This window comes from Psittacula echo (assembly GCF_963264785.1).
Source record: "Psittacula echo genome assembly, chromosome: 3".
Classification (NCBI taxonomy): domain Eukaryota; kingdom Metazoa; phylum Chordata; class Aves; order Psittaciformes; family Psittacidae; genus Psittacula; species Psittacula echo.
Genome location: NC_137736.1, coordinates 65302821 through 65325342, shown reverse-complemented (window position 1 = coordinate 65325342; position 22522 = coordinate 65302821). Strand labels below are relative to the sequence as shown.

Genomic DNA, 22522 nt, shown 5'->3' with positions numbered 1-22522 from the left:
TGAGAATCCGGTTCTAACAGTATAGAGCCAACAGACAAAGATACACCTTTTTGTTGGTATGTATTTTTCACTGCTCAATCCTAATTGAGAAGAGGGCATTGGCTTCCTCAAGCTATGCTTGCTACACCACAACTCATCAATTTTACCTGTAGGACCAGAAGCTACAAAACTCATGTAGATTGAAATAAACATGACAGCGATCGGGTTAAGAGATAAAACACTGGTCTTCACACAGTGAGGAGCACCAAGGACAGTGGCAGGTCCCTTCAGGTTCAGGTATTCTGTGTCTTGCATTTGGAACATCCCCTTTCGCCTGGCAGTCACAGAGCAACTCCTGCAGCAGTGAGGACTCTTCCCATACTGATGGGTTTCTGCAGAATCACCTCAAATTGATCTTTCCTAGCACAGCCACTACTGCAGGTTTCCTGTGTACTGGTGGATTCATTTTATCAGCAAATGGAACTAAACCGTCCTCTGGAACTTGTCCTAGACCTTGGAACTAGTTCTGACACTGGATGCTACCTCTCTGCCTGTGGATTGTCTGATAATACATGGGATCATGTAACATGTCTCAAGGCAATGGCCAAAACAGTGCTCATGCAGGTAGGGGTTTTTTTCCAACAGTTTTGGCCAAAACCCAATCACATAAGCTTTGTAGCTCTTTCAGACTTTACAAGAACAATATGCTCTCACCACACCCACAAAAACAGAACACTCCTGCCTGAAGGGATTTGTGACCTTGTGATGCCAATCTCGGCATCCCTCATCTCTCCTTCAGCACACAGAGTACCACTGGCTTCAGAGTCCATATTTTCTTACAACTGAAAAGCTGCCTGCAAGTACCCCCATGAAGGCAGCTGCACCAGCAGGTCCTTGAAGAGCACTGGGTTAAAAGCTTTATGTGTTTTACTTAGCAAAAGCATGCAGTCCAAGGCCTGCACAGTAACAGGAATCCTCCTGTCCAGAGGGCAAACCTGCTAGTCCAGAGCTGCAAGTGGGTGCATCGTCCCCACGATGGGAGTTCACTTCCATCATTACTGAGAGCAGCCTCAACTGAATGGCTTGGGAGGTGCCTCTGCTTCCTGGGGGTTCAAGAAGAGTAAGGGCAAAAGAGGCCACAGACATGGTTGATCTGAGGGTAACTGTTAATCAATGAATTCCATACAACCCTGAGTATACATAGACTCATATAAGACTCATATAAAAAGCCTATAATGGGTAGGGATTTGTAAAACAATTACCAGAAGTTTCTCCTTTATTACCCTGTGGAAAAAATCATAATCTTTCAGTTACGAAAAGCAAAATACTTGTTTGAAAGATAATCGTGTTTTTATTTTTCTAACCTTGCACTTGTGGAACATAATAAATGACCTGATATAATGACAACTTTGCAAAAGAAGAATCCCCCTCTCCCCAACATCTGGACAGCAATATATAAATATTTACAATGAAAAAATAGGAAGGGAAAAGAATGAAGTCAACATCAGCCAAGTCAGTTTGCTTCTACACATCCTATTCTGAACCTCAATTATTTCATTCAATTCAATCTTAACCAACACCTTCCTTTAACAGTACTGAGGCTTTAACTTCATTTTTTAGATCTTATCTGCAAGAAATACACTTCTGCTCTGCTTCTATAGTTTTCTCCTGTACAGTACCCATAGAATTTCCCTACTAGATTTTTTCATTTCAGTTTGTTAAGTTTGAAAACAACAAAAAATTAAATAGAAGTTTATGTCTCCTGATACAAAGTTTCTCACACAATCAAACACATCACAACACTGAAAAAAAAATCAGCATAAAGAAATGCTGTATAGCTTCTTAACAGGGACATTAGGTCTGGGTCCTCATCTGCTGGCTTTAACAAAAGCTCTCTTCAAATAGAACAAGTACATATAGAAAAAATAACCTTCTTATTTTCTTGTTAAAAAAGGAAAGGGTGCTTTCTATAAACAAAAGATGTGATTTCCTTGACACAGATATAAGTTACAGTGGAGAGAGCTCAGAAAGCTTCAAATTAAATTGGCAACTTTTTAAAAGGATGGTTTAAGAAGTTGGTTGGAAGAGGTTTTATCAGCCCATTTTGTCAGGTAATTCTAGAAATGTCTGTGTAAAAAAACCCTACTTTTTTTGCTTTCTGCTATACAGTGTCACACAATCACATGACCAAAAAACATGTTGCCTACAGAAATGGTAGACACCGATCACACACGATTTGGTGGTACTATGTCAACACTGATTGCCTTGTCCAACAAGAGGTTCAACATCCTTCGGATACTGAGGTGCAGTCCTTAGCAGTTGTTTCACATATGGGAGCTTCGCCTGCTTCTAGTGCCCAGCGACACACGAAGCCTTGGCTCTCTTGCTTTATAATGTTCATTGAAGTCCAATCTAAAGCTAAGAAACCGAAGGCTTTCATCAGAACTGGTTGTCAGCAGGACCAAGAACTGTTGGACGATTCCCTGAAGGAGACAGAAAAAACAAACAGATGTCACTTGGTGTGTTTTGCACAGGGATGCCAGGTGGTACCTAGGCCTGGCAATGAGCAGAGGGAATCCAGTAAGGGCAAGCACAAGCATTTATACCCAACTGTGAGCAAACCAGTTATCATGGATTCATTGTTTCTGCAAAATCCGAGAGCTTCACTATCTTCAAGTGTCTGCCGTGCACATCAGTTTCCAGTGCAAACAGCTCTGTCTTTCAAACCACCCCTGCTGTGCCCTGCTGGCACCCTCCATCTCACTGAAGGCACCTGCAGGAGAGCTGCCACTGTGCTGCTGCCCTAGCCCTCCCAGGGCAGCCCCACCATTCAGGACCCCAGGCCAGAACACCATTCAAGACCTGATCAATGCCAACAGGAAACTTCACCTTGTGTCCATGCTGCATCTCAAATGCAGGCCAGATCAGCATTAGACCACTGCTCATTTTACAAATAAAGTATTTGATGTAGGTTACACAGCAGCAAGCAGCACCCCAGCACAGCAGAGTATCCGCCAATTAGGGCAGTCAGTGCTACAGACCCAATAGCTAGACTCTATGCATTTGGAGCAGTTCTTAAGTGAAACTTGCACTCAACATGTGGAAGGCATACTTCTGGAGTCCATCTTCCTGTCTGGCTCTAGTCAAGGAGCTGCAGAAGTTCCACAGCATGCAGGAAAGAAGAGGACTCTGGGAGCGTGGGAAGACTCACTTGATGAGCTCATTCCTCATCTCCACTAAATACTAACATGAACATACCCATAAATAGAGCACCCCATTACTTCTAAAGATGACCAAGGATGGCCAGGGAAGTCCTTCGTGGAAAATGCATGAAAAACACAAAAAGTAGGGTCCAGCAAGAGTAAGTCCAATCAGGCAAAAGCTACACTGGCAACCTGTGGCAATCCTGTAGGGTGCAAAAACTACAACCTGCACTTAATTTGGCTCCATATTCCTCTGGAAGGGAGAACTGCAATACTTGGAGCCAGGAGCAATTCCTCCCAGATTTGAAGTCCTTACATCAAAGCTCAGAATCTACACCTCCCTGAAATCTAACAGCTGATTTTTCTGGTGAATGGGAGCTTTTAGAATTAGATATAACACATTAAGAAAAAGACAGAATAATTACCATTGAAGAAGACAGCCTGTGTACGTTCGCCCAAAAAGTTTACCCATCTCAGTGCACTTAAAATTAAGTGTTAAGCCCTTAATAAGGACCCTTTCTGTAGTCTTTAATAGCAGTGACTTGCAAAGATGGTGAGAAAAAAAAATGGAATGCAGAAGGATTCTTCATTTTTTTTTTTTCAGATTACACCAGAAGATAGCTATTACTTCTGCTGCTGAAGGAGAAGTTACACGAAGAGACTATTCCCCTTTGTCACGCGAACACACATGATCGCAAAACCTACTGACTACTGAGGAACAGTAAATACAGTCTTCTAGGTAAAGAAGCAAAAAATTGAGAACCAAGATCAACAAGCTGCACACACAAATACAGAAATTGCACCTACTCAGTATTTTATTTCCATATATCAAAGCTCATCATCCATATTGAAAAAAAATATCTAAGGGGCACCTGGTAAAAGTGAGTGAGTATTCGCAGCTGTGAGCACATTTTGGGTATTGAGTCTTGAAATTCTTTCATTCTCCTGCTCTCTTCTTCATCTTCTGATGCAGTTACACCCCACTTGCCCTACAGAGAGAACAAATAAGTTAAGAGGTCAAGCATCACATGATGAAAATTGCTAATTGGGCCAGTTTCTACCCACCTGAACCACGTTTATACGAACCATCCACTGCCATAGGAAGCCAAACATGGAGCCTCTAATATTGAAACTATCAGTCCCTTCGGTGATTGGTACAGCACATGAAAGGAATCTGAGGTTAAGCAAGCAGGAGAGTCTCACAGCAGCACTGCCTGTCCCACAGGCTGACAGTAGGAAGGCAGGCATGGAGCTATGGCATTTTCTGCAAAAGGGTTCCGAATATTAAAACCTCTTCTATTTCCTTCTCCTAAGAGTTCTAGATTTCTTATCCTCCAAAGCTCCCTAGAGAATCTACTGACCTAGAGGTTTTGCGCAAGAGAGAAATGAAAAACACCATTCAGTAGTTTTGTTTGAAATCGCTGGCTATAGCTGATGACTGTAACATTTGTCCCAACAACATCTCCATTTTTGCTGCACCTCTACATGATACCTAAAATCTTCTGTATTTCAAAAGACAAGTGTATCTGACTCAATTCATTTTCATGTTTTAGTAATATTCTTACCATACCTCAAGCTCACGCTGTTTTTTCCTCTCTTCAAATTGCAACCTCAGCTGCAACTCCTCCAAAGCAGCTCTGTACATTGCATCTTGGGCATTCTGGAGCTCAATGATCTGATCAAAAACAGCTCGAAGCTGGTTGAGAAGTACCTGTGAGACAGTAAAGCAACAAAACAATGAAACAGTTGTACAGCAAAAGTGCTCTAATTTACTACCATTACTCAGAACATGAGTAAAGTAAATCTTTTTACACACAGCTAGACAGACTGTTTTGCAAAGCCCTAAGTCAATTGCTGCATGATCACACAGCTTCTTAGGACCAAAAGCAACTGGCCCACATTGCAACAAGTTTTATGATCAGCATCTGTGCTGGGGATTATGTACAGAGCCTACCATAATAAGGTCTTTTACCAGAGAAAGAAAATTTACTTTTCCCCTTGCTTCTATAACATAAGAGAAGGTGGTTCCTAACATGTAAGCCAAGATCACAAAGATACAACCTAATGCAAAGGAGAAGTCTTACCCTGGAATCACTATCCAGCAAGCACCGAGCTATGATTGTGTCTAGAAAAACTTCATGAGCTGCAATGATGTGATCCAAGTCCTGTGCTTGTTGGACCTTGTTCCAGAGTTCATCCCACGAACATTCAAGAACCTGGAGCAATGATTCAGGATTCAGCTGTTCTGATTTGCTAGACAACAAGCTCTTTGAAATTTAAGACACACAACACATACACAATATTAAAAGTACTTAAGTTTTAAGCAACTGATTAGGTAGCTAGAGTATACCTCAAATGTAATGTAATACTGCATTTGATGAATGAAATGGACCATTTCTGATGCCAGAACGTGACACTGATGTAGCACCCCAGAAAGCTCTGCAAAAAATCCAAAGAGATGACATGTTAAAGACCGCAAGGACAGGCAGAGCCATCAAACCAGCTTTTTCTACCAAACAGAATACTTCCACAAAACAGCCACTAATCTTGGATGGCAGAACCAACACTGGCTGGCAACAAATGAACAAAGGACATTGCACAATTTACTCCTAGAAAATGTGACCCAAAGATGACACCAACTGTGTGATCAGACAGTGCTGGAAGCTTGCTGAGTATCACAAGTGTAAAAGACCCTCTCAGTCTCAAGAGACCAAAATACAGTTAATCTCCCATGTGTTCTTTTGGTTGAAAATCTGAGGCTACAGATTTACAGCTGCTTCTGAGGCCTCTCACACCTCTTACTATCAGCCCTTAAAACACAGAGAGTGTATTTTTGCACTACTTGGCTACACTGAGACCAAAAGAGAGGGTGGTTCTGACAGCAGTAGGGAATTTGTGGCTCATGTGGTCCAGGTTCAATTCCCTGATCCACAACAGAGACCAACAGGCAAATCACTAATGGCATCAGCTGCTCACCTGTAAGAGAGGGCACCACTGCTGTGGAAGGGTAGTATCAAGATTATCAAGTTGATAACTTGAAAAATTCTCTGGAATGAAGATACTCAGCCTTTTGGAATCAGGAAGATATCCAGACAGAAGACATAATTTCTAAAAACCTGCCAAAGTAATTTGCCATTGCAGACAAGATATGAGACTACTACAAAAGGAATTCTACATTTTTGTATCTTGGGATGTTACAGGACCACCTAATGATCTGAAAAATATTACAGGATACTCTGCTCTTCATTTCTTATGCCTTTGCAGGAAAAGTATCCCTAACACATTATGTTGCATCTACTTTAAAAAAGATCAGTAAAAACAACCTCCAGGGTTGGCTAAACAACAGAAATACTTCAGCATTGGTGAGTTTGATACATCTGTGTTTCTTCTCCCTGATAGCAAAAGAGCAAGCTTGGCACTGCTATCTAGAAGTACTCCTTTAAAGCACTAAAATCCCTGGCTGTTAAGACTTTTTGGGAATTGTGAATAAAGCTATCTTTGAAAGTCAATGCTACCCCTTTGTGGCTGAAAAACAAAAGACCCTGCAGCTGCTTCTTCCTATCAGATACTGTCTTCCATTTGGTGCTTTGTAACTGGAACGGCAAGGTACTATTTTAGAGGAAAAGAGAAAAAATAAAAGTAAGTTCTACTGCTTCTTCAAAAAGTGGTGCTGGAGTGGATTCTCCATCTATTTCAGAAAAAATTCTACTCACAGCTTCCAACTTAGACATGGCAGTGAGCAAAAAGGGCTCCTGTCCCTCCACGCAGAAGGCAGTACAGGTCTTTGCAAACATACTCTCTTTTGTCAGAGGCACAAACCAAGAAATACAACACTCAGCTCCTTCTGCCAACAACGGCTATAACAGCTTGGCCAGCATTTTCAATGTCTCTGTTACTTTAAACATAGCCAAACCTAAAGGTGACAAGCAATTGAGCTTTAACCTACAGAACACTGCTCTATGGCAAAGCATAAGAAAGGATTCCCAAGAGGTGGTGGGAGAAAACCCAAACTTCCTCCTGAGAACAAAGGAACAAATAAAACCCTAGCAAGGGGAGACAGGCCCAGCCTGAAGACCCTCAGGCAATGAGAATAAAATCTGCTAACTGCTAGTCTCAAAGGGAACAAAAAGCAACAACACAAAAGGCCATTGGTTTCAAGTCAAACAGGCACTTATTTGTGGCAGGGAAATGACAGTGAACTAAAATCTACCTCAGAGAAGCGGAAAGGAAACCCAGTCATCATGACAGTTCCAGAGATCAGCCTTGTGCACTAGAGCAGACTTTGCGAAAGCTTGTTTCCCAGGGAATTTCTGAGGCCAAGGTGTCCACTCCCACCCACCAAACACTTCCTTACTATAAATACATAAATATATCTCTGTAAATATTACTATGCCATAAAGAAGCATAACCTTCAATAGTTATTTTTTTTACTGAGAGAAATGTAAGTAGGTAAAAAAAAATCAAGAGTGAGCCAGTAGAGATGCTCACAAATATGACTTATCTCAGCTGAGAAATAGGATCAAAAAGTCCCAGTCCATTAGACATACACTAGAGCCACTATAATTAGGAGCTTTCCTATTTCTTCTCAACATCTGTTTCTCTTCTTAGCCTCCTCTGTTCTTAGCTAAACAAAAGCACAGGGAATGAGCGAAGGTAAAACTAGTAAACTCAGAAGTGTGCATGTGTGAGACTTATTCCAGCAAAAGAAAGAGGGAGACACAAGTTACAGAGAGGAAGTTAACAAGGAAGATGAATAAAGGTGATGGAAGAGTAAGGGTATTCTTCCAGAATGGGATGTTCTATCTCCTCATTGCTACAAACAGTCACAACCAAGGACTAAGTAGAACAAACAGGAAACTTCCATTTACAATAATGTTATTTTATCTTCATCATCATCTGCCTTTAAGCAGTCAGTCAAGAGGAGCAATAAAACGTAAAATTAATCTGTCCCAAGAGACCTTTTCCCCTCTCTTAACAGTTTGAAATAAGATGTAGTCATCTAAATCCAGTTTACAAGTATGTCATCCATTTGGGCCTCTCTCACCTGGTATACTTTTCAGAAGCTTTGCATTGCACATGTGCCCTTTCCATATATCAGTAAGAATATATTCCATTCGCTTTGCTCTCCAAAGGAAATTAAATACTCTTAGATAGTGGCTCATGCACTCACGTGTAAACACCTATAAATTAAAAAAAAGAAAATACACAACAGTACAAATTTAATAGACTTACTGCATATTCTGAAGGACCAAGAACCTCATCACAGTCCATCTTATCTGATCCATTCAGTCTACTGATAAATATTGACAAAACAAAAACCCTGTATAACCCAGAGCTTTTGGAAAGATTCCCCCTCATGGGCTGAACTGAGTTACCTAATATTCAAGCCAGCACAGGACACTGCAGGAAGTGTAAGAAGAGGTGAACATGACAAAGCCTGAACATTGTGTTCTTTCCGAACTACATATGAAAATTCCTTCTGCTGGTCAGACTCACATTTTTTGATGTCCTGGTTTTTAAAAAATAGAGGTTCTTTACAGAAGCTAAATGCACTCTGATCGATAGTGCAGTTATTTTCTCAGTAGTTCTAATGAACACTACCTATCAAATTTAATTTAGACAGTACAAATAGGTTCTCCTCAAATACATTCTTCAGTTCCTTGCAAATTATCTCAAATTAGTAGCTACAAAATAGTAATGATGGGAGAAGAGGAGCACTCCATTTATTAAGTACTTGCTAAAATCTCTGCTGGAACAAATGAATTACTGATTTTCAGTAATTATTGTTTTAAATGTAGCTTTTCAGCACTCATGGTTAATTTATAAGAATTGAGATTTTTAGCTCAACTGTTTATACAGTGGGTGCATCCCAGATGAAAAAAAAGTCTCTCTGATCACACACTCCAGAATAAAAGAAGGTTATTTCAATTGAAAAAAAAATATTAAAAATTAGCAATTCAATTCAGTATCCGAGATGTTCACAGACAGCAATATATGACATTACCGTTGCTATTGGTCCATCAACATGATAGTCCAAGCTGAAGACATCCCATCCAGTGTCCCCAGGAGACACCTGTATTAAAAAGATATGCTATTTTAGTGTATAATCAGAGCATACTAATGCTGAAAACCAGCTCTTGCTTACACTTCCATCCTCCACAGCCTATGAAAAAACAAGGATCCATATCAATACGAGATATAGATCCCTGTTGAAAGTAGTAGATTAAGCAAAAATGAATCAAAGTTTGACACAAGGGTGGGATTCATCTCACTCAAATGCTGATGTGGTAATGTCAATGTTTTTCTACTGGAGCCAGTAAAGAAAATGAAGGGAAGCAAAATTTCTCAGGCAAGACTCAACCTAAGGTATAGACTTATTTTAGATACTACAGTTCATCAGTGAACTCCCACCAATGGGACTGAAGCTTTTTCATGAACTTAAGTTTCTTACCAGAGGTCTCCTTCATAAATGCACTTAAATTGCTTCACTCCTTGTAAATTACTGGGGACAAAGAGACCACCCCCAGATTCTTGTAGAGGCAACAGTAGTATGAGCTGTTTGCAGAGCCTCAAACTGGGTCCACCAGCATCCCTTACTGTTAGACCCCAAATGCTTAACTTCATATTGCCAATGAAACAGCTGTAAACCCACAGCTTGAAATACAAACAGACAATAGGCAGGAAGTGGGAAAAGAAGAAAAGACTTACTAAAATAAGTTTACATAATTCAAAGTAGACTTCAGTGGAAAGGGAGGGTGAAAATGTATTTAACATATACACATATGAAAATTTTCATATAGATTTCTGCATGTATACACACAAAGAGGTCAGGTGAGTCACCATCATGCAACAGACCTCCAGAAGTCGAACATCCAATCGTTTGAGAATTTCAGGATTATCAAACTGGGCATTAGTTGCCCTCACCGCTGTTTCAAGGATTCCAGTCAGATTATGCTGATATAAGGTTGTAGCTGGTCGTGCGAGCTCTGGCCTGGTGGTTATGAAACAAACAGTTATGGCACATTACTGAGATATTCTACAGCAACAATTTGGTAATAACTGCAACGCACAGTGAAACACTTTCTGACAGATTTTCAAAACCTCTCATATTACTCTTTGTCTTAACCACAATCAATGACCAAAATACTTGAGCAGAATATGTCTATTAATATGCAGCTATACATCTGAACTTCAGCAAGGAGTAACTTTATCTTCATTTAATGCCAATAATCTAAAATTACTAAGATTGCTAGCATAACTACTCTGTAATTTGAGTTGCATTCATATCTAAAGTGAGCCAGATTGCACCATTAATACATCAAACCAATAATTTAATTTCAGTTTTGAGAGACTTGCTGATAGCCATCTCACAGGCTTAGAAGTGTTGGCAGAACAACACAAACCCACACCCTCTATGTAACTTAAGCTTTCTAAAGAGTTGCAACATACAAGTACCCTGCACTACTGCTCTCCCCTATGACCAGTACTGGAAAGTCTCTCACTGCTACAACCTCAAATGTAATACTGACTCCACAATCCAAACCTATTCGGCTTCAGAGTAATTTTCACTTTAAAAAGCATAGTCATGTCACCAGACAATACTGATTTTGATTCACAAACAAGTTAATAGAAGCTCTATTACAAAGCCTTCTAGACAAAGGAAAGCTTTATAGAGGACATTTTTGATGGACTAAGCGTCATCAGTAGCACCATCATGTAAAAGCAGTGAGCTTGCAAATATATTTCAAAAACTGAAACTGGCAGTTGTGGGTGCACCTGATTGCTTAAAACAGAGACCAGGGAGGCATCAATTAAATTTTTAAAAATGCACTGAGTGGTGTTGACACAATGTTTTGGACCAAACACCTCCAAAATATAAAAGCCTAACATTCACAGCAATGTTAACTAGTGACATCGAAGGCAACAGAACTTTTCTGCTTAAACTTGCTGACAGGAGTGAGAGAAGTGCTAACATTTGTGAGGCTGGCACAGGGTCAGTGCAAAGGTATCTGTAAGAGTCCAGCTTTTCAAGACAACGTGAAATGGTACCATATATACTTCATACCAAAAAGGAAGAATAAAGTTTCAGCCTCAGGGTCAAAGAACTTAAATGCAAAATAGAATGTAAAAGTTGTTCAATTAAACCTTTGAATAATAAGATACTTGAAGGGTCCTCTTCCAAAAGCAAAACAGTTTCTGTGCTGATCATGCACATTTGCAAGCACCAGAAATTTAACATAATTACCCCTCCTACTCTCTTACTTGAGTAAATCCATTAAATGCCTGATAAAGTCTCCTTGACCAAGTAGCAAGTATCGCCTCATGGCCTGCATATGTTCCAGTAAATTGTACTTTTTATTGAGAACATCCAGCAGGTATTTGCTGGTCTCAAAATAAGCGGCATCAATTTTCTCTTGAAATGCATTTTCCAGATCTGTGAACAAATCAGCAGCTAAAAGAAAAAAAAAAAAATAAAAAAAAAATAGAAAGAGCCAAAATTAGTATTTTTCCAAAACAGAGGCAAACAAACTTTGGAATTGAAACATACAAGAAGATAAATTGTTATTTATTCTGATCCACTGTATTATACAAAACCAGAACACATAGCCAAAACAAAAGCAAGTCTTAAGCAGCCCATAAATGAACTTTATTGCTTTTAATCTCTGCCCAGCTCTTGTACCTTCCAATAAGAGCTCACATTATTTCATCACTTTTACATGGAAAGTGATTTTTTTTTTTTTTTTAAGCTTGCTGAAATACTGCAATTTACAGAATCAAATAATTTGAACGAGCTCTAAACTCATAGGGAAAAGCTTTCCGGGGGGGGGGGGCGGGATGGGATGGATCTAAATCGAAAGTCACTTCTAACTGTGTGTGTGCATGCAGAAATCAAAGAATCAGTCAGCCCACTTAACAGAAAAGAATTCCCAAGTACAAGTCAGAATGAGAAAGCAGGGAATATGCTTGTGTTATCTGAGGGACAGCCAGCAACCTGATGCTTTCTTCTTCACCTTTAATACATGGTAATTTGGGGGCAGAAAGTAGGACACTGCCCCTTACTAGGAAGTGTATTTCACTCTTTTCTACAACTACAAGCTTATCAAGAAAGGGACTGCAATAAGACTGTTACAAGATAGCAGGAAGTGTGACCTCTTCAGGCAACATGGAGCAAAACTCTAAATACTGGACTGCCAACTATTAAGACTCAAACCTTCCTAAGAATTACAGGATATACTCCCACTTTCAACGATTTTTAACTGAACAACTATTGCTCTACAGTTAAAAAAAATGAAGATTCATATACCAAATTGTATAAGACATTGCACTGCCTGCTCCAGGATTAGTTTCAACTGATTTTTTTTCTTTTTTCTTTTTTTTTTTTTAAATTAAAACCAAGTTGCATGTTGGTCTAATGAGATTCAGTCTCAATTAATAAAGTACTTTTAAACTGAAGAAATAAACAGTGGCTGTAGTAAAGAAGTCACTCTTTAATGCCGGAAACCTCACAATGTCTGGTTCAATGACAATCCCCGAGTTTTCCTAACTCTCATCCAGTACCCTGTGTAGTTCAAAAGGAAACTGAGCAAACATGAAAATTAAGGTTCCAAGGCAAATAAATTAAAGAAATAAAAAACACAGCCAAACCCATAAAACATTCCAATTTAAAATGAGAAAAAGTATTCAGGTTGGCATCCTAGTTTCCATCATCTTAGCATAAATAATTATCTGAATGGACTCTCAGGATATTGTCAGATGGCAGAAACAAGGATGACAGTATGTATTTCCAACATCACTGACACAGAATGTTCTTTCTGGATTGAATGGGTAAAATGCCCTGAACACAAGTAAAGTTTTGGGCAGAATTAAGGCAGTGCAATACTGTGAGGCATATAGGGTGCAGACCATAAGCTCCACATGTCTTCAGCACACTGCAGATATAGCTGATAACATCCACTTCTAAAACGACACTTCTGTCTGAAATGGGTATTCTCAGCACTTAAGATCACGTACTTGCTTTGAAGCTCTCACTCCCTACATAACAGGGAACCTGTATTTGTGCAGATCTTCCGTTCAATCAAGGAGGGAAACAAGTGCAAGTTAAAAAAAATACTGGAAAAGCATGGCCACAACTACTATGGAAAGTGGTGGAAGTAGTGTAGGAAAAGAACGTTTTTTGCCTTTTTCAGGAATGGCCAGTGAGATGATGGTTCGAATGCATTTACAGCCCTTATTCACTTAATTGTGACCCTTCTCTGCACTTTAAGCTCATCTTTGACTAGGCAAGCACTGTACATGGTACAAAAATCGAATTATTAGATCAAAAATTCTTGCAGATAAGAATGGGATTTTGTTATTAGAACATTTTTCATGGAGGCACTCATGCTAAAAATCCATGCTATGAAGAGTTAATATAAAAACTAACCCAAGGTTAATCGGGGGACGGAAGCAACAGACATGGGACAATCCACAAAACCAAGCTTCACAGTTATATATAATAAAGTCATATTTGAGTACAGGAATAACAGAAAAGATATAATTTTACTAACCTTCCACATATTCAATTTTTTTTGGACAGATCATAATGGTAGAGGGTATTTACAGAAAGGATTCTGTCCTGACTCCTTTTACTGTTTATTTTCTTACTTGCAACTAATTGGTTATTTAGTATTTTTTATCACAGAATTAATTCAGTACTATTATGGAATCAAATAATGAAGTATATTTGATGAGAAGTAACAAGTACCAAATTCTTACTGTAACACTCAAGAACATCCCTGCTCCCACCCCAGCTTTCTCAACAAAAGTCAGCTGAAAGCAGACTGCTTCCTGAATGTTTCCATTCAGAAACCTAGTACATTAACAACCACCCAGCAAACCTATCAAAGTAAGAAAATTACACATGCATAAAATACAAGTATCTATTAAAATACCTATGCTTTATGGCAGGTGGGACTTTTCTAGTCCTTTCCACCTCACTATCCAAAATGTCAATTTACAGTCTAAACCACGTAGCGTAGAGAGCTCAGTTCAAAGGGAGGAAGCTGACTAACACAGATACTCTACCATCTTTTGACGACTCTGCAGATTTTGCCACAGCAATCATCTTTGTGGATGGAGTTTGATCATGACAAACTTGATGCAAGAAGTTTATGGATTTTCCTATTAAGAGGACCTGAAAGAAAAGTGATTTGCATAAAAAAAAAAAAAAAAAAAAAAAAACACAAAAATCCCAACAGAATAAACAAACCACCAAACAAAAAAGCAAATCACCAAAATCACAATCACCAAAACAGGGTATTTTGTCATCTTTCTGTGCTCTTAGCTTCACAATGCCAACCACAGCAGTCCAGGACTTGTATGCTAACACATCACGGTTTTAAACACAAATCTCTTCCCAATCCCCTTGAAAGCTCCTTAAACAAAATTTATCAGTTAAGGAATTGAAGGGAGAAATAGTCTTCCAGTCTTCCTCAGCACACAATTCTTACATTCTTAAGACTATTATTTATTTTTAAATTTGGTCTCCATTTTTTTTTAACAGAAACAGCAGCACAGGGTGAACAAATTATCAGAAGATTAACTTTTGAATTCATACCTTTTTTGACTGCTCCATTGTAATAAAAGAAGGAATCATTGATTTCCTCAAAGTGTATTTGTCATGCCACAACCGATCAGTTTTAACTGTAGGATCTGAAGCTACAAAAAACTGTAGATTGAAATAAATATTAAGAACAAAAATGTAAACTCTCTCCCTAGTATTTAATTTCTGTACTCAACAATCTCCTCTGTATGTTATGAAACCTTGACTACCTCAGGGTAAAGTGTACTAGCTGTAAAACATCCACTATAAAATACAGAAGCATACGGCATTTTCGTAGTTATACAGTTAGCGTAGGAGATAAAACTCAGAATATAATATAATTTTATTTTACTGGTTCTATTTTTACTCAGGTCCTTCTGGATTTCCTTCTATTTTTACAGATGCAGAATTCACAGACTGAGTCACAGAATCACAGACTGGTTTGGGCTGGAAGGGACCTCAAAGATCATCCCTGCCATGGGCAGGGACACACAGAATCATAGAATAGAATCACAGAATAGTTAGGGTTGGAAAGGATAATTGTTGAGTTGCAGAGAAAAACCCAAAACAAACCCAAGATCAAGAAAACCTGCAACTGAACTGGTGATCAAATGTTCAAGTATCTCAATTCCACACAAGAGAATACTTTCATTAGTAAGAAAGTAAAAAAAAAAAATTATTAGTTTTGTTAAAACGACGTGTGTATTGATTCTGTCCTCATCCTGTCAAACAAGATACCCATTTTTCAACAAGAACATTTTTTGCTGCCTCCAAATACCATTTCCATTCAGTACGGTCAATTGCCTTTGTTCACAAACCTTGTCCATGGTATGAAAATTGTAGCCATGTCCAACAGTGATCTTCAGTATTAAGAATGTTCTTACAGTGAACATACAAAATTTTAAACAAAGTTGAAAGCTAGTGAATGATGTAGAACCCCCAAAAGAGACCACCTCACATATCTGAGGCACAGCTGGGAAAACAAGTCAAGCCTATTTCACGCTTCTAGCCATAGAGATTTGTAGACAATTCACACAAGTCTCTAATGCTGACCTTAAAGATCAGCTTTGGGTGATATTTATACTCATCTTAATTTTGACCCAGATACACAGTTTCAGAAGGCAGACAGCATATTTCACACTCAAATAAAGTTACTCAGATGTGCCTCAGAAGGGCTCAATTCATTTTAAAAAATGATCCTTTGGCTTCTTGGATCCAAAAAATGTCCCTTTAACAAGACTGTACTGATTGGAGACAGGAAAAATAATCCGGAGAGCTTAAAAAGGCATAAAAAAAGTTTTAGGAAGAAAAAGGACAGTTACTAGAACCTGCTGTTACAGAAGTCATAACAAATAACTCTACAGAGTTTATAGAGGAACTCTGGAACTGTAAACCTCTTCTACCCAATTTGACAAACTGAAGCCATTTATGAAGCCGAGGATAACAGTACGCAGTCACAATAGAAAATTCTTAACTTTATTTCAAATACAAAGCATGCATTCTAATAACTTACAAAGAACTCTGCATACATTACTGATGTTACACTAAGCAAGAAAAGATAGAAAGATGACTTTCTCTCTCTGTAGAAGCATTTATTGTTAGACCACCATTCTGCCTCTACTAAACAGACACAGGATATGACTCACTGAGACAAGATACTGCACCACTGCAATCTCCAAATATCACACTGACTGTATCCATGAAGAGAGTCATGTTGTTATTGTATATATTACTTACTCATATGCCATTCATTTCCATCACAGTCTACTTTTCAAATTCTCCTCTAGGCATGCCACAGATTATACTCCCACAAAGCAAACGAACAAAGATCAACTATTTATTGTATCACATGCATTACCTCATGGTATGTATCCTCCAGCTCTCCATCATAAATCCAGCGATAAAGGAAATTCAGTACAGGATGGGATACTAGGCCAAGAATGTGCTGAACCAGAGATCTCATGTAGGGATCTCCTGTTTTAGTGTAGGCATGGACTGCTGAGGCTAATTCACCACCTTTTCTACCTGTGAGATTATAGGGGAGAGGAAAAGAAATGTGTGAAAGAAAGAATATACACACCACACTAAAATATAGCAGCCACTGATTTCAGTTAGTCATACGTTATTCATAGCTTGCTGAACAGCAATTCTAAAATGTAGGAAAAATATATTTTTTAATGCTGACAGGGAATTCCAAGGTTTTAAGACATGAATTATCAATTGCACTGAAGCATCAAGCAAAGCTCTCTGACACCATATTCTGTCTACTTTACAGTAGCTTGCAGGAGTGCAAATTTCAAGGCATCAGACCACACACAATGGTTGACTTCAAGCTTTTTTTCTTCCCCTACCAGAATAAGGCTTAAAGGAGCCTTAGTATGTTTTCCTTCTTTCCTGTACCTGACCCTCTCTTAGATGTTCTGTGTGCATACATATACACAAACACATCTTTCTGCCTTCTTGGTAGAAGAAATTTCATGAATGTCTTAAAAGTAAAGCCCACTTTCTCTCTCTCTCCCTATTCTGCCCCCCCCCCCCCCCCAAATTTTACCTTGATTATTGGAATTGGTAACAACAGATGTAAGATTTTTCTGGTTAAACCATGACAAATGCTTTTTACAAAGAGCAACAATCTCCATTTATTTTCAAAGACAGCAGAGAAGTACCCTCAGAGCGAAGCATAGCCTATAGGTAAGTTACTGGCCAAAGTTTTGGTCAACTCCAACACCACTTCTCAGCATTTGCAGCCATCCACTACTGGTGGGTTTGTGAAGTTTTGTTGTTTCATTTGAACCTGCAGACAGGTTGCAAATGACTCCTATATGCCATCATTTAGAGAGGAACAGCAAAATACTCATACACAGTGAAGAGACTACGACAACCATTTCATAATGTATTAGTGGGGGGTTTCAACAGTGTAACAGTCTCTGAAAGATGACTAAAATTGAAAACAGCATGAAAAGTGTGTGCTTAAAATCTGAAGGATTTCTCAAGCGTGTTCTAGTTAAAAAAAAACCAACAACCAAAATCAAAAAACAACAAAAACATCTAAGTGTATCAAAACAACACTATAATTCATCAGGTTTTTGCTTAAACTAAAAGAGAGGAAAACCCCTGGCTTAGCTACTTAAAATTTTCTAAAAAACCACAGGAGTAATATTACTGATATCCACCTTTGGCATGCACAACCACTCAAAGTTACATAACTTCCCCAGAAATATTAAATTAATGTTAAACAGACCTTGACAGTGATCAACAAGTGCTGCAAGGGTCTTTAACCTTATTTTAGGATCGTACGTCCAGACTAGAAGCCGGCGAAGTGTTAAACTGCTCTCAAGTCCCAAATTCACGCCCTGATCATCTTCTAATTGCAACTGATCAAATTAGAAACAGAAAGACATATTAAGGAACCAAGCTGGCAAATCTGAAGCAGAACTAATGTTTCATACTTTTTGTTCTGAAGTTAGCTTTTGACTTGAAATTCCCAGTATTATATGTTCTCTCATTAAATCATTGAGACAAACCCCAAGAGCCACATGAGTGGAAACAGAGAATCAAATGCAGGTGAAAGGACAGAGACACATGGAAGTTTAAATAGGGCCAACAGAGCACAAAGGTCAAGAAGGTTAAGGAAAGCAAGGTGACAGTCAAAAAAGAAGAGCAAAGGAAAAGAGAGCAGAGATCTTGAAAGACAGCAAATATTAGCCAAAGAGATGCTCAGAAAAAAGTAAAGAAAAACATCGAAAGGAAGGGTGTAAGAGGTAGTTTTTATTACTGCACAGTCAGCTTATTTTAGTTCAACATGGGATAAATTTTGTTCAAAGTCTTCCTCCAGAAGCCATCAGAACTTAAGTGAACTACATAGTGAGATTAAGAAATTGCTGCTATTGAAAAAAACCCAATAAAAGAAAAAAATTGTCACAATGTGACTACCATGAATCTTACACCACCATGAAAAAGGAAAGCCAAACATTTGCATCTGAGATGTAAATGTACATTTCATACAAGTACCATTCAGGTAAGCAGGATAAGAACACAACCCAGAAATACGGAAGCAAGTTTCTAGAGCAGTCCAAGCAGATAAGCTCTTAGAAAAGATGCTCTATTTCCTATATGCAATAACCAATCCACTTCACACTTCCACATCTAGCACATATCAGTTAAACTTAAGATTAGTGTTATCCACATTAAGATCAGCCTTAAAACCAGTTACATTTATTAGCTTCTGGATGCTCCTGGGTCCATGTTTTGTTTGTTTTGGTTTGCTTGTTTGGAAATTGGCAATGATAAGAGACATACAGAGCAAAACCTGCCCTTTATCTTCAGGGAAGAGATAGTACCCTTACATCATCATGGAAGTTCATTTCTAAATGGGCCAATAATGTGAAAACACTCTGCAAGAAGAACATGTGAAAAGCTGATGGACTTGCACACAATACACTCAGGGAGACTCTAAGGCAGAACCATGTTTCAGGGAAGCTCTGAAGACATAATATAAAGTCATAGACAGAAAGACAATACTGAATCCTTTCATGAGATTATTGTCATGTACTACTATGCCAGAACTGCTAACTGGAACCGCAGCCTGTATGATATCCCAAATACAAGAATGCAGCATGCACTCAATTCCAAGACACAATTTCTACATGTTTTCAAGTAACTAAATGTCCAGTTTTGTAAATAAAGAGTCTTTCCAAAAAGTAGATTTTTTTTCCCCATCACTTTTTAAAATAAAACTGACAAGTCACCAAGCTCACCTCTGGGATAATCCAGCAAAAGTCTTGAAAATGCTGACTTCTTTTTCAAAGATTTCTGCTCCATCAATTATGAACATAAGAAATGCCATCCTCTGTCAGAAACTTGGCTATATGAACTATTGCTCTATCTCTAAATGACATATTATATGAATTGCTTATGTAATGTATTATTATTACAAATATTATTACAAATAACACAGTGATTTCTATGAGAAAAATACTCATTGTATGTTATAGAGAATTGTGTTCACTGTCAATAGAAACCACTGTGCATCTTTCTCTAGGTATATCTTTAAGGGGATATTCAGATAATGTAAATCAAAATAATAAAGTTAAATAAGAACCACTTAACTTACCTGAGAATGTAAAACAGACAGAAGTCGGTAGTATTCTTTAAGCTCCTGATGTAAGGCTGCACAAAAACTCTGTGAGAAGAGAAAAAAGAAAACAGAAAAAAGAAGGGGGGAGGGATCAGAAAACACCTTTCTGAATAACTTTGATATAACTTTTATCCTATCATTGCACAGTGAATGTACTTAGAAATTTCCTAAAAGGAATCAAGCTACAAGTTTCAGCACAAAAGCCGACTCTTAGAAAACTTGCCAATGTGTAAGTGCTTCCCTAAGAGATGCACAGACCTTTTCTTGACAATGTGTATATATTCTTGACTTTCTGTTTCTTGCTGTCTTAATTCTATCAACAGATTAAACTATAACTCTCCAAATAGATGCATCATCTCAATAAATACATTAATAACTACAATAGGGTATGAAAATCATAACATGACCCAGAAGAAATTTTCTTTAATAATTATGTAAAATATAGTATGTCATAAAGTAATAAGAGTTTCAATTTCAGAAAGGCCTCTAAGAACATGGAAGTGGGGATGCAGTTATTATATTTACAATATAGACTACATGACTAGAACAAGAAAACACAATGCTCATAAAAGAACACTCTCAGTAAGTGCTGCTGGATAAAGAACTCTAAATTTTTGGCCTTTTATCAACTGACAGTTGTATATGATTTTTCACTTCACATGGAAGAAATGACTGAGTGCATCCCAAGAAATACGTAAAACAGGCAGAAGTTAACAGGCCTGAACTAATGGTTCTTTGTAAAACAAATCTGCGCACAACTACTTTGGGTTGTTTAAAAATAAAAATAGAGGTAGATTTTAAAAACAATTCCTGAAAGAATGTTCAGTAACAGATAGTTTTCCACAGCTTGGGGTCCTGGGGTTTTGCTTTGTTTCTGTAAGGTTCTTAACCTAATATACAGGCTAAAAAAATATCCCGCAACACAGCTTCTAAAACAGAATTAAAATTCTGCCTCATTAATTTTGGACTGAGTTAAAAATCTTGGGTTTTAAGCACTTTGTTTGTTTGTGGTGATTTGTGGGTTGTTTTTGGGTTTTTTTTTTATTTTATTTTATTGGGGGTTTTTTTTGTTTTTTTTTGGGGGAGGTGTGTGTGTGTTATGTTTTCCTTTTTTGAAGAATACTCCCATATACAAACACAAATTGTTCAGAACTGATTTCTTAACAAATTCTCAGCTAACAATTTTGATATCTGTATTAATGGACATTTTTTAATAGGCAATTCCCCAGGACTTTTGCCCTCAACCCTTTCTAAAATGATCACAATCAATGTAATTTGGAAAATATAAGGAAAACCTCATAAAAAGAACCCAAGAGCCAAAGTAAAATATTTACTGACTAGAGTACGTACAAGGCAGAAATCATTACTACAAGCACAAGCAGAAAATAAATCTTCATTCCTGCCAAGAGGCTAAGAAGCCTAGGGGGGAAAAAACCAAAACAAAACCAAATGACGAAATCATTAATCTTGCCATTATATCCATTTGAAGGAAAGAGGGTTCCTTTCTTCAACTTAACATCATAAATTAGAAAGACATTTGAAATTCGTTTTATTCCAGAGGATACTGAAGGGCAAAAAGAAATCTCTTTATGTGTAACTCCACTTTTCATTTCTTCTCACTTGCTTCTTCAGTACATTTTTGAACCTATTAAAGTAGCACTCACCAAGATAGAGGGCAGAATACAGCCTCCAAGAAAACATTCAAAGGCACCATACATCTCAAAAAGTGAGAATAGTAATCACCAACTTTAGTAGCCAAAAGGAATTAGGATCTAACCGGCCAACAACTTTTCAGAGATGCTTTAGGAGTTAAAATTTACATCCAGTGCCAATTCCTGCACCAAAATTACAGATATTTGTTTCCCAAACTGCTACGGAAAACTGGACATTATCCTAGAATTCTGATTTGGTCTACAGCAGAAGAGAATTCAGGAAGGAAACAGAACACTTGTTCAACAGAAAAAAAAAAGATGCCCACTACCTCAACTGGATCTAAATTGGCAAAATGTCAAAATATAAGACACTTCATTGCTGATTTTTTTCTTTTTTCTTTCCGAGGAGAAATTAGATACTAAGCAGTAAAGATAGAAGAATATGTAAAAGTGTAGCACAGTGTTACATTTCTACTCCTAATAATTATCAATACCTGATAATTTGCATAGTAAAAACAGTCACCAGAATCATAACAAAACAGGTGACAGATATCTTATCCTACACGTGGTTTAAACAGGGGTTTACACAAGCATTCTTTTAAAACATTATGCCAAAGATGCTTTAGAAAGCACAACACATTCTTGTGCTCAATTCTTAATGTACAGTGTGCAATACCTGAAATTGTCAGCTATAAAAGCCATGAAGAACAATGGTATATAATCTTTTTACCCAGATACTGACAGCAGGAGTAGAATATATGTTTTTGTTTGTACACTCATGTCCTAAAAATATATATGAAAGTGCTTGCCTCAAGCAAAATTAACAGTTTTAGAGCTATGTGGATTCAGCAAACTAACTGCACAGCCTTCTGTACAGGAACTGAAACCTGCATATAGTAGCTAAGACATTGCACATTTAAATTCACTGAAGAATTAAAGTTCTCCCCTTATTGTGAACTTGAAAATTAAA

At 37.9% G+C, this 22522-nt stretch overlaps 1 protein-coding gene across 1 annotated transcript in view; it reads right to left on the bottom strand.

The window, feature by feature from the left end:
• Positions 1–2303: 2303 nt before the first annotated feature.
• Positions 2304–22522, bottom strand: part of TUBGCP3 (tubulin gamma complex component 3) — a gene marked incomplete at its 3' end in the record, with an annotated part of 52174 nt that continues 31955 nt past the window's right edge. Inside the window, exons 9-22 of the mRNA XM_080613236.1 lie at positions 19877–19945; positions 18001–18137; positions 16622–16784; positions 14779–14889; positions 14247–14355; positions 11445–11634; positions 10038–10173; positions 9187–9255; positions 8227–8362; positions 5533–5621; positions 5267–5398; positions 4753–4893; positions 4055–4171; positions 2304–2462 (exon numbers count right to left, since the gene is read on the bottom strand). Of these exons, the coding sequence (XP_080469362.1) occupies positions 2304–2462; positions 4055–4171; positions 4753–4893; positions 5267–5398; positions 5533–5621; positions 8227–8362; positions 9187–9255; positions 10038–10173; positions 11445–11634; positions 14247–14355; positions 14779–14889; positions 16622–16784; positions 18001–18137; positions 19877–19945 (1758 nt within the window). The remainder of the gene's footprint in view (positions 2463–4054; positions 4172–4752; positions 4894–5266; positions 5399–5532; positions 5622–8226; positions 8363–9186; positions 9256–10037; positions 10174–11444; positions 11635–14246; positions 14356–14778; positions 14890–16621; positions 16785–18000; positions 18138–19876; positions 19946–22522) is intronic.